This window comes from Pleurodeles waltl, chromosome 3_1 (assembly GCF_031143425.1).
Source record: "Pleurodeles waltl isolate 20211129_DDA chromosome 3_1, aPleWal1.hap1.20221129, whole genome shotgun sequence".
Taxonomy (NCBI): domain Eukaryota; kingdom Metazoa; phylum Chordata; class Amphibia; order Caudata; family Salamandridae; genus Pleurodeles; species Pleurodeles waltl.
Genome location: NC_090440.1, coordinates 313,134,293 through 313,150,101, shown reverse-complemented (window position 1 = coordinate 313,150,101; position 15,809 = coordinate 313,134,293). Strand labels below are relative to the sequence as shown.

The following is a 15,809-nucleotide window of genomic DNA, read 5'->3' as shown; positions in this document are numbered from 1 at the left end:
TGACGCGAATGGGGTTAGACATATTTTTTTTCCTCCTCGGAAAACACAATAAATGTGGTATAAACAGTAATATTGAAAGGTCTTTAAATGTACTGTAATTCTTTCAAGCTTGCAAGTAGATTAACGTATTTCATACCCCAAATATTTTATTTGATCACACTTAACATGCACTTTTATTGTTGATATACAAGTAGCACAGCATTCCACATCCTAAAAGGACACAATCAATCAATCAATCAATCATTACATTTATAAAGCGCACTATGTACCCGTCAGGGTTTCGAGGCGCTGGGGGGGGGGTGGGGTGGGTGAGCTGTTAGCGGTCGAAAAGCCAGGTCTTGAGGAGTCTCCTGAAGGTGAGGAGGTCCTGGGCCTGTCGTAGTGAGGTGGGGAGAGAGTTCCAGGTCTTGGCGGCGAGGAAGGAGAAGGATCTGCCGCCGGAGGTCTTGCGCTGGATCCTGGGGACGATGGCGAGGGCGAGATTGGCAGAGCGGAGTTGACGAGTGGGGGCGTAAAAGTTGAGTCTGGAGTTGAGGTAGGTAGGTCCGGTGTTGTGTAGAGCCTTGTGAGCGTGGGTGAGGAGTTTAAAGGTAATCCTCTTGTCCACGGGGAGCCAGTGGAGGTCCTTCAGGTGAGGGGAGATGTGACATCGGCGGGGTATGTCGAGGATCAGGCGGGCGGATGCATTTTGGATACGCTGGAGTCGTTTGATGTCTTTTGTTGGGATGCCTGTGTAGAGTGCGTTGCCGTAGTCAAGTCTGCTACTGACGAGGGCTTGGGTCACCGTCTTTCTGGTTCCTGTTGGGATCCACTTGAAAATTCTGCGGAGCATTCGAAGGGTGTTGAAGCAGGAAGAGGAGACGGCGCTGACCTGTTTGGACATGGTGAGGGCGGAGTCCAGGATGAAGCCGAGGTTTCTTGCATGGCTGGCTGGGGTGGGTGGGGGACCGAAGTCGGTGGGCCACCAGGAGTCGTTCCAGGCCGAAGGGGTGCGCCCGAGGATGAGGACTTCCGTCTTGTCGGAGTTGAGCTTCAGGCGGCTGTCGTTCATCCACTCGGCGATGGCTTTTAGTCCCTCGTGGAGGTTGTTTTTGGCGGTGAGTGGGTCTTTGGTCAGGGAGAGGACGAGCTGGGTGTCGTTGGCGTAGGAGATGATGCTGAGGTGATGTTGGCGGGCCAGTTTAGCGAGGGGGGCCATGTAGACGTTGAACAACGTAGGGCTGAGGGAGGAGCCTTGGGGGACGCCGCAGATGAGGTTGGTGGCTTTGGAGCGGAAAGGGGAGAGTCGTACTCTCTGGGTTCTGTCGGAGAGGAAGGATGAGATCCAGTTGAGGGCTTTATCTTGGATGCCGGCTTCATGGAGGCGGGTCAGTAGGGTGCGGTGGCAGACTGTGTCAAAAGCGGCAGATAGGTCGAGGAGGATGAGGGCCGAGGTTTCGCCGCTGTCCATTTGAGTTCTGATGTCATCTGTGGCGGCGAGGAGTGCAGTCTCGGTGCTGTGGTTTCGTCTGAAACCGGATTGAGAGGGGTCTAGGATGGAGTTGTCTTCGAGGAAGAGGGCGAGCTGGGTGTTGACGATCTTCTCGATGACTTTTGCTGGAAAAGGGAGGAGAGAGATCGGTCGGAAGTTTTTGAGGTCGTTGGGGTCAGCCTTGGGTTTCTTGAGAAGGGGTTGGATTTCTGCGTGTTTCCAGCTGTCTGGGAAGGTGGCGGAGTCGAAGGAGAGGTTGATGATCTTGCGGAGTTTGGGGGCGATGATGGCGTTGGCTTTGTTGAACACGTGATGTGGGCATGGGTCCGTGGGGGAGCCTGAGTGGATGGTGTTCATGGTTGTCATTGTTTCGGTGTCGTCCACGTGGGTCCAGGCGGTGAGGCGGCAGGCGTCTGTGGAGATGTCCGGGGTGGGGTCTGGCGGCGGAGTGGTGTTGAAGCTGTCGTGGATGGTTGTGATTTTCTGGTGGAAGAAGGTGGAGAGGTCGTCGCAGAGTTTCTGGGAGGGCGGGATGTCGTTGGAGTTGGCGTTGGGGTTTGAGAGTTCCTTTACGATGCCGAAGAGTTCTTTGCAGTCGTGGGCGTTGTTGTTGATGCGTTCAGTGAAGTGGGCGCGCTTGGCGACTCGGATCCGTTGGAGGTGTTCACGGTTGGCGTCTTTGAGGGAGGCGAGGTTGTCGGGTGTGCGCTCTAATATCCACTTCTTCTTGAGCTTCTGGCAGCGGCTTTTGGAGGCGGTCAGTTCGTCTGTGAACCAGGCTGGTTTTTTCTTTCCTTGGTTGGCGGTGGGTTTCTTGAGTGGGGCTAAGGTGTTGGCGCAGTCGAGGATCCATTGATGGAGGTTGATGGCGGCAGTGCTCGGGTCGGTTGAGTCGGGTGGTGGGTTTTTGACGAGGGTGCTGGTTAGTTGGTCTTGGGTGATTTTTCCCCAGCGGCGGTGAGGAGGTAGGGGGATGCGGTGGTGTTCGGTGATTTTCGTATAGGAAAAGTGGACGCAGTGATGGTCGGTCCAGTGGAGTTCGGAGGTGTGGCTGAAAGAGATGTGGTTGCTTGAGGTGAAGAGGGGGTCAAGAGTGTGTCCGGCGATGTGGGTGGGAGTGTTGACCAGTTGACGGAGTCCGAGGTTGAGGAGGTTGGAGGTCAGTGATGCGGTGTTGACGTCGTTGTTATTTTCCAGATGGTAGTTTAGATCTCCCAGGAGGATGTAGTCTGGGGAAGCGGGGGCGTGGGTGCTCGCGAGGTCGGCGATGGTGTCGCTGAAGGGGGCTCTTGGTCCTGGAGGGCGGTATATGAGAGTTCCTCTGAGGGTCGTGTTGGGGTCCGTGTGGATCTGGAAGTGGAGGTGTTCGGCTGTCTTGAGGGTGTCGTCCGTGTGGGTGTGGATTTTGAGGGTAGATTTGTGGGCGATGGCTATTCCGCCGCCGATTCCGTTGGTTCGATCTCTTCTGGTGATTTTGTATCCCTCCGGTATGGCGATTGCAATGTCCGGGGCCGAGGAGTCATTCCACCAGGTTTCGGTCAGGAAGGCCACGTCAGGGGCGGTGGTGTCGAGTAAGTCCCAGAGTTCGATGGCGTGTTTTCGTGCGGAGCGTGTGTTGATGAGGATGCAGTTCAGGTGGTTGGTGTTGGAAGTTCTTGTTGTTGGCTTCGCCGTTCTGTCGCAGGAGAAGTTGCAGGTGCGGCAGGAGAAGGGTCCTTTTGTGTGCTTCGGGGTTGCAAGGAAGCACTCTGCGGAGGGGCCGGGGTTGAGTGCGCGGAGTTCGTTGATTGAGTAGCGGACGCAGGGGCTGCGGGGGGCGCGGGGACCAGGGGGGGTGGCGCTGGGCGCGGTCCAGGCGCGGACGGGCGCAGACGGGCTTGCCTCTGGCGCGCCTCCGGCGCGGACGCGCAGCGCCAGCCATTAAGAAGGGAGGGGGTAGGGAGGAGCAGCTGGGAGGCGGGAGGGAGCGGCGAATGGGGGCGCGAGGGGGGCGGGGCCGCAGGGAGGCAGCAGCAGGGATCGGAGAGCAGGGGGAGCGCACAAGGGGCAAAAGGCACAAAAAATGAGCGAAATTAAAGGCAGTCACAATATGAAAACACACAGTATGAAATACAGTAATGGCACAGTACACGATCGGGGAAACAGCAATCAGAGGGGCACAACGGGGGCAGAAGCGCCAGAGGCGAGGCGCAGAAAAATGAGAAAAACAACTTACGGGACGGCGGAAAGCGGCACACGGGTCAAGTGAAGCTAGTCAGAGCCCACTAGACCCCAGGGATGAGGCGCAGGAGGATGCCTGCGGGTGGAGGAGGGCCTCGAACACGCAAACAGCAGCGTGGTCGGGGGACAGAGGCAGGAGGCAGTAGGTTGGTGCTGCGGTCGTGGGGGGCGAGCTCAGGACCTGAAACAGGTCAGAGGTCGCTCACTCGCGACGCGCAGCGCCAGCTATTAAGAAGGGAGGGGGGGAGGGAGGAGCAGCTGGGAGGCGGGAGGGAGCGGCGAATGGGGGCGCGAGGGGGGCGGGGCCACAGGCAGGCAGCGGCAGGGATCGGAGAGCAGGGGGAGCGCACAAGGGGCAAAAGGCACAAAAAACGAGCGAAATTAAAGGCAGTCACAATATGAAAACACACAGTATGAAATACAGTAATGGCACAGTACACGATCGGGGAAACAGCAATCAGAGGGGCACAACGGGGGCAGAAGCGCCAGAGGCGAGGCGCAGAAAAATGAGAAAAACAACTTACGGGACGGCGGAAAGCGGCACACGGGTCAAGTGAAGCTAGTCAGAGCCCACTAGACCCCAGGGATGAGGCGCAGGAGGATGCCTGCGGGTGGAGGAGGGCCTCGAACACGCAAACAGCAGCGTGGTCGGGGGACAGAGGCAGGAGGCAGCAGGTTGGTGCTGCGGTCGTGGGGGGCGAGCTCAGGACCTGAAACAGGTCAGTGACATACTGACTGAGATGTAAATAATCCAAAGAACCTAATCAATTTTAAAATCAGTAGTGTACTTCATACTATCCTCTCAACCACCATGGGATCTGTTACAGACAGCGGGGATCTAAGAGTTGAACACCATTTCTATGTGTCTTGGCCAGTGATCTCCACAGAGGATATCTTCTAATGAGATTATGTCATTTTACTTAACATGAGAATCAGACTTTCAGCAAACATAAGGAAACCTTCTCTGTTGACCTGTTAGTGATACCAATGTGGCAGTGTTGTGAAATTGTATTTTGCTATTTCTCACACTCATAGGAAACTGCAGTAGGTGATATAGTTAAATTAGATGATATTTTACATCACAGTAAATAACTATTTTACTGTAGCAAATCATGGCACCTGCTAAACAAAAATGACACGCTACAACAAATTAAATATCATGTAAAATGTTTTTCAAATCTCTATGAACGGTCTCAAATGATAACATTACCATTACGACCATTATTCATGAAAGATATGTATTTCTAAAAGTCAGTATTGTATTGTTCCATTTTTTCTTTTGACTCTCTTCGACACAAAGGTATAATATATTGCAAAAAAGTGGAATATATTGAAAAATGTTAACAATATTAACCTTTGGTACAACATGGAGCAAACGTGTCAGTATAAAAGGTATGGGCCAACAATTGCTTATTTGGCAACTTTCCAGTGACGAGGTGGCGATATCTGCAAGAATTTGTGGAGGATAATTATTTCCTTTGGAATAAACCTTCAGTCTTCTGGTTTTTGAGAGTAGCTGTAATTGCCTTGAGAGGAGCTTCTTCAGACACTGAATAAAGATAAGCCAGCAACCCTAATGGCCAATCTGTTAGTGGTCTACAATCCAATGAACTTGCTGGAAAGCCTAGGGTGAGGCAAATGAAATTGATTGATCCATACATTTATCGTCCTCTAAAGTCAACCAGTATTGATCACTGGAATTTATGGTTACATATCTCTGTGTTTCTTTGAGCACAGTCATTAGTAGTATACCACGTGCACGTCCCAAAGTACACTGTTGCAGCCAAAATGTACTTCCAAACTGAAAAAGGCCCATGAACCACTCAAACGAAGTCACGTTTTAAACCTTGTGTTCCAATAAATAAAAAAAGGACCTTGGTCTGCTGCAAATCGAAGGCACCAATCCAGAAATACCCTCAACTTACTATTAACTTTAAAAATCAGAAATGCCCCCAACAAATTAACAAAAATTTTTAAGTATGGAAATTACATTCAGCACTGATTTCTCATTTGAAATTCAGTTAAACGTTGTGCTCAAGGACGTTAAGCCACTGAGGAGGACTTTGTTTTTATTAAATGTACAGCTATTTATTCAGTTCAGTGCGGAGGATGGCTCCAAGCCATTGTCTGCACTGGTCCTTGTGTGCTGAGCCGCCGTCCTCAACCATGACGCAAGAAATCCCCCTGGTTCTTCAACTAAAATTAGCCTCGGGAGCTGGGGAAGACATTCTCCATCTCCCAAGGATAATTTAGAGTTGTTCACTGAAATGCCGATCAGCGTGCATGGTGTGCTGACATCATTTAAATGAAAATGAAAGTGAAATGAGCCAATAGGTTCATTTCACTTCCACTGCATCAGTGCTCGGGCGGCTATCTCAGCCCCCCAACCCCCAGGCATCGATTCAGACAGAACAGAATCTCCCTTTTCCAATGGTACCATTCCCGAGTGGATCCCTGCTTATGGATTGCCACATGGGGCCACCCAACCCCATAAAAATGGGGAAACAGTCTTTCAGCCAACCCCCCCCCCCTTGCGGGGCAAATGGGGGAAATTACTCCCATCTGCCCTCCACACCCTGGGGCTGTAAGCCCACTAGACACAGGGGATGACATTTTAATATATACCTGTAGTGGGTGGGGCTGCCAATCATTGGCATGGCCATGCCTCCAAAACCATAAAAATGGGGAAAACGTCTTTCTGCTCCCCCCCCCTCCAGGGGGGCAGATGGGTGAAATCTCCCTCATCTGCCCCAGGGGGACAGAAAGCCCACTAGACACCAGGGGTTATCTACTGTTTTTTAGAATTGTAGGAGTGAGAGGCTGCCCAGCATGGGCATGGCCATGCCTCCACCCTCATAAAAATTGGGACACAGTCCCCCCCCCCGGGGGTAATTACCACAATCTGCACCCCCAGCAGGGTGCTCCCAGGCAGACTGGGAGCCTGTGCATGCTCTCTCCAGCCGAGCCTACTGCGCATGTGTGTTTGGCCGGCGCAAGACGGCTGGCCAAACACATGTGTGCTCTGAGGGGGAAATGCTGTGCACTCCCCCTCACTAATATTCATCCCCATAGCCCCGCCCCTTTCAAAACGAAAGGATAATAATCAAAGTTTATTATCCTTTCAAACTGAAAGGTTTGCAGCTTCTGCTGCTGGCGGTGGGCGACGTCCTCCGCTCTAACGGAGGAGCCGCCCCTGCTACTCAGCGGGGGATTCCAGTCCTAACAAAGAAACTGGTGTAACATCTGGCTTATAAAATCTTTTAGGGGAGCCATCATATGGCGTACTTGTTCATGGAATCTTCCCTAAGCTAACAGGGAGAAACTGATTATGTTCGCCAGAAATGTCTAAGAACTACTGATTCCACTGATATTCCATCATGAATGATTGGTAACAAATCCACAGCTGAATAGGTACGGCCTCCAGCATGCAGTATTACTTGAGCACCGCCCTTAAATCCCTTTGATTGGACTTATTTCTCATATAGCTCCATCAGCCACCACATGGGGGACTTTGAACACTCATACTGTCTCTGTACATAAAGCTTTAAACTTCCACTGTGGAACAAATACATTGAGCTATCCTGAGAAGTCTCATTTTGGGAACTGCCATGAGGAATCTTTTGGGGTGGGAAAAGCTACAATGAAAACACCTACAAGTAGAAATCTATGCGGGGCTGGATGCTTTTGGAAAGGCATCCATATATTTAAATAGCATCTATATTTTAACACACACCCTGCTATGGGGCAACGTTCAGCTCGTTAAACCTAGTTTAAAGCCACACTGCAAAAAGACTGAACCTATCTGAAACCAAAAACAAATTTCTGGATTACTGTATTAATTGAGCACGGAACCTCTGGCAAAGTCCTAACCTCTGCGACGGTGAGAAATAGTGTGTACAAAAGAGAATTAAAAATAAAAATAAAAACAGTAGCAGGCGACAGCAGAGTTGGTAAAAGGAGAATAGTACACTTGGTAAACTCCAGACCCTAGAGTGGTTTCGAAAGTGGTCCTGGTAGGTTCTTCTTTGGCCACATGCCACTGGCGACAGAACCACGTGAAGAGCCACCTAAAGCTATCCACTGCACAGCCAGGTGGTGAAAAGCATTAAAAGTTTATATTCCTGCCTGACATGCTAATCATGAAGGGGGCGGTCATATTGAGATTTTAACATGTTTTCATCACAGCTGGCGCAGGCGCGTTAAATTAGCCACAGAGGTCATATTGTAAATTAAGTTTAACATTTTAATATAATCCTACACCTTTACACTTCTAGCCCCACCTCGCTGTCTTAATTACAGTAGAAAATACAGCTGGACAAAACAGGGACAGAAGAAGACACTATGCACTTACATGGATTCTACAATGGTATAGATCTTTTCTGTGTAATAAAGGTTGCAGGCTCTTTTTCTAAGCCTCACGGGAAGTGAGCCCTGTTATAAATGTGTGTTCGTTTAAGCGATAACTAGGAGAAATATTGTTCAAATAATTTCAAGATTAGAGATCCTTTGTTTTCTTGTCCCCCTTTTATGTATGTGTTTTAGATACGTCTGAGATTTTAATGATCTTATGAGTATATTGTACGGCCTACATTTATAAAGCTGAAACAGTAATGTCTAACTTGCGGTTTGTATTGCTCTGGCCTAGAAAGCTTGTGCACATGGCAAACTACGAGCCGAGCAGTGCACAACTGACACTAGAGCCACAATATAGTTCATGTAGGAAATAACAAGGAGGTTGTTGAGCAGATGTGCCTTCCTATTCCTGCTCGCCAGGCTCGTGCTACGGCGATAGCAGGGTACCTGCTCATGCATATAGGCAGCAACATACCTTGCACGACACTGAGATAGCGAGGATGCCCGCTAGCCTAGGGGGAAGGAGGAGAACTGCCAGGAGACAGGAAAGGGGCAGGACGTCTGCCATCACATGCAGAGATGTGGAAGACGCTTGCCAGAACACATACATCTAGTGTTGCCTGGCAGAACACAGGGAAAAGGGATTGGCTACCATGTCATAAATGCTGGGATGCCTGGTGCTTGCCAAAATACGAAGAATGGAAGGGTGCCAGCCAGCACACAGAGGTAGGAAGAATTACTGTTAGCAAACAGACAAAAGGGGATGCCACACATTACGCTGAGATGGGTAGGATGCCTTCCAGCACAAAGCAAAGTCGGACGCCTGCCAGCACAAGGAGACAGAGGGATGCAAGCCATTCCACAGAGAAGCCCAGAGAAACCACACTGATAAAGAGATGTATGTCAGCAGACAGAGAAGCAAGGTGTTTGCTAGCAGAGGGCGACAGCAGTATGCAGGTTAGCACACACTGAAACTTGACGCCTGCCAGCATACAAAGAAGCCGAACACTTGCCACCACACAGCGGGGTGGATGACAGCACACATAGGTGGTGGGACACCTGCCAGCATACAGAGAAGACGAACAATTGCCACCACACAGTGGGGTGGATGACAGCACACATAGGTGGTGGGACGCCTGCCAGCATACAGAGAAGCCGAACACTTGCCACCACACAGCGGGGTGGATGACAGCACACATAGGTGGTGGGACGCCTGCCAGCATACAGAGAAGCCGAACACTTGCCACCACACAGTGGGGTGGATGACAGCACACATAGGTGGTGGGACGCCTGCCAGCATACAGAGAAGCCGAACACTTGCCACCACACAGCGGGGTGGATGACAGCACACATAGGTGGTGGGACGCCTGCCAGCACATTAAGATCGTGGAAGGCCTGCCAGCGCACAAAAAAGTTGGACACCAGCAGGCACACAAAAATTGAAGCGATGAATGCCAGCACATAAGGATGCAGTGGTACCTGCCAGTGAAGGGCGAAAATGGGGTATACATTTAGTACACAGTGATAAGAGGAATGCTGCCAGCACACACAAAAAATGAGAGAGGATGTCTACCAGAAACCAATGATGGAGACACCTGCCACGACACAGATTCTGGGATGCCTACCAGCACGCAGAGATACGGAAGTGACTGCAAGCATGCAGAGGAGCAGTGGTGCCTATCAGCACACTGAAATTGCGGAATTCCCTCTGCCCCACAAAGCTGGAGGGATGTTGCCAGCACGTTGACAGACTGGTGGTTGTGGTAGGGGAAAGCTTGCCAACTGGCAGCACACATGGTGAATGCCTGAAGGTAGAGCGATAGGAGGATGCCTCCCAGCACAAAGACTAGGGTGACCGCCTAACTCCAGTACATTAAGGATACTGTTTCCAGTTTTGGACTTTGATGAATTAATTCTAGGTGCAGTAGCCGCGTTTATCCTTCCTTTGAACTGATTAAATAAACACAGGCGAAACCAAAGATTTATGGGTGAAAGGTCCAGGATAAGAGAGTATTCATAATGACCTTGAGTGAAATGGTTACTCTTACATAGAGATGAAGTAACAACTTCCAGAATACAGAAATGGAGGGACACCGCCAGCATACAGCTATGGAACGGTGTCTTCCAACCAAGCACACAGAAGAAGGGGGGCTGTCTGCACGCAGTAATATGGGAGTGCCGCCAGCAGAAAGATATTGAGTGTGCCTACGAGCACACACACACACAGAGATGCTGGGATGCCTGTCAGCGCAGTGATTAGTAGGTGGGTGACATATACAGAGAAATGAGAGTACCCAATAACACACAGTTGCTGGGGTGCTTACCAGCAGACAAATATGGGGTACCTGTCAGCACAAACAGATGGGGGGATACCGGCTCCAACACACACAGGCCGAGATGCCTGCCCGCACAGACACAGATGCCAAACTACTTGCCTTATCACACAGAGATGGTGGAATGTCTGCCAGCACAAAGAGATGTTGGCGTGGCTGCCAGCACACAGATAAACCAGAGTTCCTATCACACAAAGATGCTGTGGTGCCCAATAACACACAGTTGCTAAAGTGCCTGGCTGCCGACAGAGATCGTCATACGGCAGAAGAGTAATGCACATAATCCTAAGAAGTAAAATACTGTTCATTTACTCATGTCACAGTAGACGTTTTGACTTAGGCATACATGCAGTGCTTTAGTTTTTTCATCCAACTTTGTTTTACCCCCTATAAGGCATGCAGGCCTGGGCCTTTTTCAATAAAGTATACAAAAAAAGTGATGGATGGAATGGTTAGCCACTGGTAATTACATGGGGATGTATCCCACTTCATTGTTATTTTGCACACCATGCCACCTCAACTTGGAGCCAGCTGTAAGCAATCACGCTTTACCCTGTTCCAATGGGAAGAGTGCAGCCCAAGCTGACATGTTCGGTCCTCCCTGAAATGGAATACAAACAACCCAGAGCTCACCCTAGAAAGGCTCATCAGTCAGGTGTAGCTTGGGTTCAGTGTCACAGTGTGCACAGGACCAGCATCTGGGTATACCTGTCTCTCACAGGGCAACGCATTAAATTATACAAAAAAAGCGAAGTATGGAATGCTTGAATTAATCTCAGACATTGGTAATTACTCAGGGCTGCATCCCAGTCCATCATTATTTTGTACATCATGCCACCGCGGTTTAGATGTAGCAATATACAAATCAGAGTAAGGGTAAAACCGTCTTGGATTGTTTGTCAAGACTGGAGTCAAGAGTGATTTGCATATGATTGGGTCCAAAATGAGGTGGCATGGTGAGCAAAGAATGATGGATTGGGATGCGGCCCAAGAGATTGTCAGTGGCTGAGTCCAATTCAATTATTCAATCTATCACTGTGTTTTTGATGCCTTAAGTGTGATGGCCAAGATGTGGTTCCCAAGCTCACTGTGGCACTGGAACCAATCTATATCTGTATGATGGGTCCTAATAAGAATTAAACTGGTCCTGGATTGCTTGAGTTCTGTTTCAGGCAGGACATTGTCTAGTGAGTATGAACTGGACTGTTCCCAAAGAAGCAGGGTCAGTGGCATGGTGAGCAGGAAACAATGGATAAGGATGCGGTCCAAGCAATTGCCAGTGGCTGAGATAAATTCAAGCATTTCATCTATCACTTTGTTTTTGATGCTCTTGGAAATTTTTAAGACTGTCAAAAGTACGTCAGAAACAAGAACATAGTTATAAATCATTTTTATTTTTTATCAAACATTTGCTAAGTTGTTACTCTGCATGTGGTCGATCACAAAATACTAATCTTGAATCATAGGTAAACGTGAGACACACATGAGAAATTAAACAAAGACTAAACCTGCTACATTAAGTGCATAAATAGAAGAGCAAACGTATAACAGAAGGCTTGTGTGGCACCGGCATTGGGTATAGGAAGCTTAATAAGCAAGTTTATTGTAAAAGGAATATGTTTCTCATTTTGGATTCTAGCTTTATGTTTTTGAATTTTGTTCGAGTGTGCGAATTATATTCAACCCTTAAATTTGATTACTATATATATATATATATATATATATATATATATATATATATATAGTCCCTAGTAGGGAGGTCTAATTAATTCTTGTATAGGTCCAACACATATTACAGTCCAAACAAGCATTTGCAATGCAACAGGTCTCCCATTACATCGAGTTAGAGCTATTAGCTTTGTAAACTACTAACTGGACTTTTCTTGCCACATTAAATGAAAGAAAGAAAAAAACTGAGCGCGATCGCGCTGTGTAAAACACACAGCGCAATCGCGCTGCGAAATAAGGAAAAAAGGGAGTCCAGAAACCATCCGGAAAACATAGAACCTCGTATGTTTCCAGTAGTTTACCGGTGCTCTCGAGGAGGGCTAAACACCGGAAAAGGCATGACGTATGCATGCCTTTCACAAATGAAAACAAGCAGATTTTAAAAGGCAAGCCCACGAACCAATGAAAGTGACTGGCGTAACATGGGTGTGGCTAAAATCCCCCTAAAGAGAGATTAGGAGAGGGACGAAGACGTTTGCGCTCGCCCCTAAAAAGAGGAGGTAATGGAAAAATAGCTGAGTAACATTAAGGATGTGAAGAAGAAATGAGGGGAAAGAAAAAATATTTTGGTCCCTAAATGGCAAAAGGTGGAAATAAGTACCTTAAGAGAACTGATGGTTTCTTTAATATGGAACTGATGGAGTTAGAACTGTTAGAAAAAAAAACACAAGCAAGCAGGTGTTAATGAACTTACCAGGTCTACCTATAAAATGCTAAAAAGAGGGACATTATTTCCAGTACTGGGCCAAAACCTTGTGAGAAACTGTGATACCTTGGAATCATCGTAGTCCCACGTACATCACTCATGTAGTGATCATAATGGACAATGTAAATGGTTTAGAAGCTGCTTATACTTAAGGCTTAAGGCCTTGAGGCTTAGCAGGGATGGGTTTAATTCTTAGTGTCTATGTAGTCCCTCTTCCGGGTCATGGCCCTGTGAAAGATGCAAGAACAACCAATCTTGTGTCGTCAGGAAATGCGGTCCAAGAGCTATGGTGGTTCTGGTCCCTTATGGCCCAGGGTTAGGTGTAGTAATCAACACAAGGGAAGTTACACGTTTGTCAGGGAAGCACCCCATCAGCACTCAGCTTGAGGAATGCCTACCAACACACATTCATGTGATTTCTACAAGCTTCATGACTGCTTAGTGTGTGGACAGAGGATACACTTGGTGTCTCCTCTATACCTGCCAACTGGATATGTTATCCATATCAGGGCCACATGGTCATTTTGTAATTACTTTAAGGCACCCTTACATTACAACCACCCAAGTGACACAAAAAAAGAAGCAATCTACAGGACGTCATATTCAGCAAAAATGCACACTGCCCTTTCTCAAGGGTGGCAGCCCTTGGGAGCTAAAGTAACATGATGTGTGCAGGATTATTGATTCGACGCTCTGGTTGAGGCATATGTGGAGAGCACGATATCAAAGTGTACCCAGCAAGAATGATACCCCTCAGGACAGATGTGAAGAGATAGGAGTAAAGGCACTATAAGTAGGGGCCAGGCATGCTGCAGCACCTCCAAAATAAACATGCTGGAGTTCAGAGGGTGAATGAATAATAAAAATGCCTTTACATTTTGTATTTTATCTTCTCACATTAGCTGTGCATTCAAAGACAGAGGTCAAATGTCAGGCTATGTCTTCTGATACATTGCTATTTATTCTTTTATCATGGAGATTGGTGTTTGCTTTTCTTTCTCTGGCTGCAACGAGAGAGGACTATGTGACAATCTTGGTGGAGTACCAGGAGTGAGAAAGGAAAGGCTGCACGATGACATTTCTTTCTAACACATAACAAAATTTAAATACCTCTAAATTAATTGTACAAATGTTTCAAAACATATCAGCTGTTAGGAAAGCACAAATGAAGCACGTTTCACTTCTGAAACATGATGGAAACAAAGATTTTAAAAGGATCAAAACTAATCAACATCCTTGGTGATACAAAAACGTTACATATTTGCTGAAACTCGTTTTTCTACACATTATTATTTGTGCCCTATACAGTGTCATCAGTAAAATTGTGCCTGTGCAAATTTGGTGGGCACGTCAATGTAAAGCGTGCTGTCTGTAAATGGCAGTGCACTACTAGACCATGTTTTGGTAATATATATGCAGTGTGCTCCAAAATAAACCACAAGCTACACACTACACCCCTGCAGAATGGGCGTAGCAGCTCATTTCAATCAATCACACATTATGGAACGCGGAAAATCAGCTGTGAGAGTCTCGAGCAATAGCTACACTTTTGTTTGTGTGACACGTGGATTTTTCACAATCCCTACAACTTCGGTGATGTAACGTGGATAGCTGCACACCCCACTCTGAAAATTGTTCCAGCACCACTGGTGGAGAGGCATTCTAGGGCCACTGGACAGTGGCACGAGAAGATGTTATTCATATGTGACTGCAGCATACAGCTTAGATATTATGTGGGTAGCGGCAGAGGGGACATGTATCAGATATATTTGGCGCTGCGCTATATATGTCATTTGCAGCAGCCGAGCCGAGGCATGGGTGCACTGGGCCCGCAGGGCAGCTCTACCGGATCCTTCATTCATTCCCTTCCAGTGCTCGGGCTCCTTTGTCTCATCCTTTTCCCGCTGCAGGGACCGCCCTGCCCGCCCCCATTTCCCTCCCGCTGCCATACACCATGCTCACCCCGCCCGGCACACCTGCACAAAATAACCAGCACCGCCCGCAGCGAATAAAAACCAACATCACAGGCGTGGGCTTCTCCGGCAGCAATGGGCACTCACCTTGGTGTAGAGCTCGGTGGCAGCCATGCCGCTCGCCATTTGAACGACCTCCTAGGACCTATCGCTCGGCCAGGGGAAATCGATAAGCACTGCGGTCCCACCCGGGGACAACAGAGACCTCTCAGCTCAGGGCGGCTGCCAGCACCGCCATCATACCTGCCCAGATTCTTATTTTGGAGTCAGACTCTGTGCATTGTGGGTATGCAGAGGGATGGCTGCGGGGAGGTGTGCTCTGCCTGGCGATGCTCTGCTGTGGAAGCTGCTCTGTAATTGCTGGGTGCGCTCTGCCTCCCACAGGCGGCAGAAGCACAAGCCCCAGCCTACTCCAAGAAATGCTGTAAAGCCTGCAACTCGGCTTCTCGGTTAACCCCTTCACGGCGAAACCAGCTGTAGCGTTGCCCTCGCGACATTCAAAGCTAAGTGTTTTTTTTTTTTGCTAAATATATCCGGCCACGTGCGCCCTTGTTCATCGTAATTGTCTGCCTGATGTTGTTGCCGGCTGCAAACAAAATAAATAATGACTGTTTTTCACTATGGGCTGTTGGCAAATCCTGATGCCTATGCTAACCTGCCTTATTAAACTGTTGTAAAACATTATTTTTTTCTGCAAATAGCAAAGCTTGGCAAAAGAGAGGATCTCATTAAAAATGGCAACAATAAAATCATTTTTTAAAAATCTCTAAATTGATATCTTTCTGGCTTCAAAATCCAGTGATAGTTAAATATCAATATTTATTTTCTCAAGTCTACAACCCCTTCAACAGCCGCTTGTTTATTTCTCAGTTTTTGTGTTTCACATTACTGCGCTTTGTTAGTGGAAAGGAAACTCAAGGGCGTACCCAGTACGTTCTGAGTGCAGGGGCAAGGGCAAGCGCGCTTAGCACCTCAGGTCCTCCAAGTATGGGTGATGTGGGTGGCTAGTGTATGGGAAATTCTAA

At 48.3% G+C, this 15,809-nt stretch overlaps 1 protein-coding gene across 4 annotated transcripts in view; it reads right to left on the bottom strand.

Moving 5' to 3' along the window:
• The window catches only part of MYO5A (myosin VA), a 571,522-nt gene extending 556,251 nt beyond the window's left edge, over window positions 1-15,271 (bottom strand). For 2 of the 4 annotated variants that reach the window (XM_069222456.1, XM_069222457.1), the window contains exon 1: window positions 14,872-15,270. In XM_069222456.1, the coding sequence (XP_069078557.1) occupies window positions 14,872-14,910 (39 nt within the window). In that variant the 5' untranslated portion in view covers window positions 14,911-15,270. Of the gene's footprint in view, window positions 1-14,871 lie in introns of all 4 variants that reach the window. The other 2 variants (XM_069222454.1, XM_069222458.1) reach the window with 2 other exon arrangements.
• Between the last annotated feature and the right edge of the window lie 538 nt (window positions 15,272-15,809).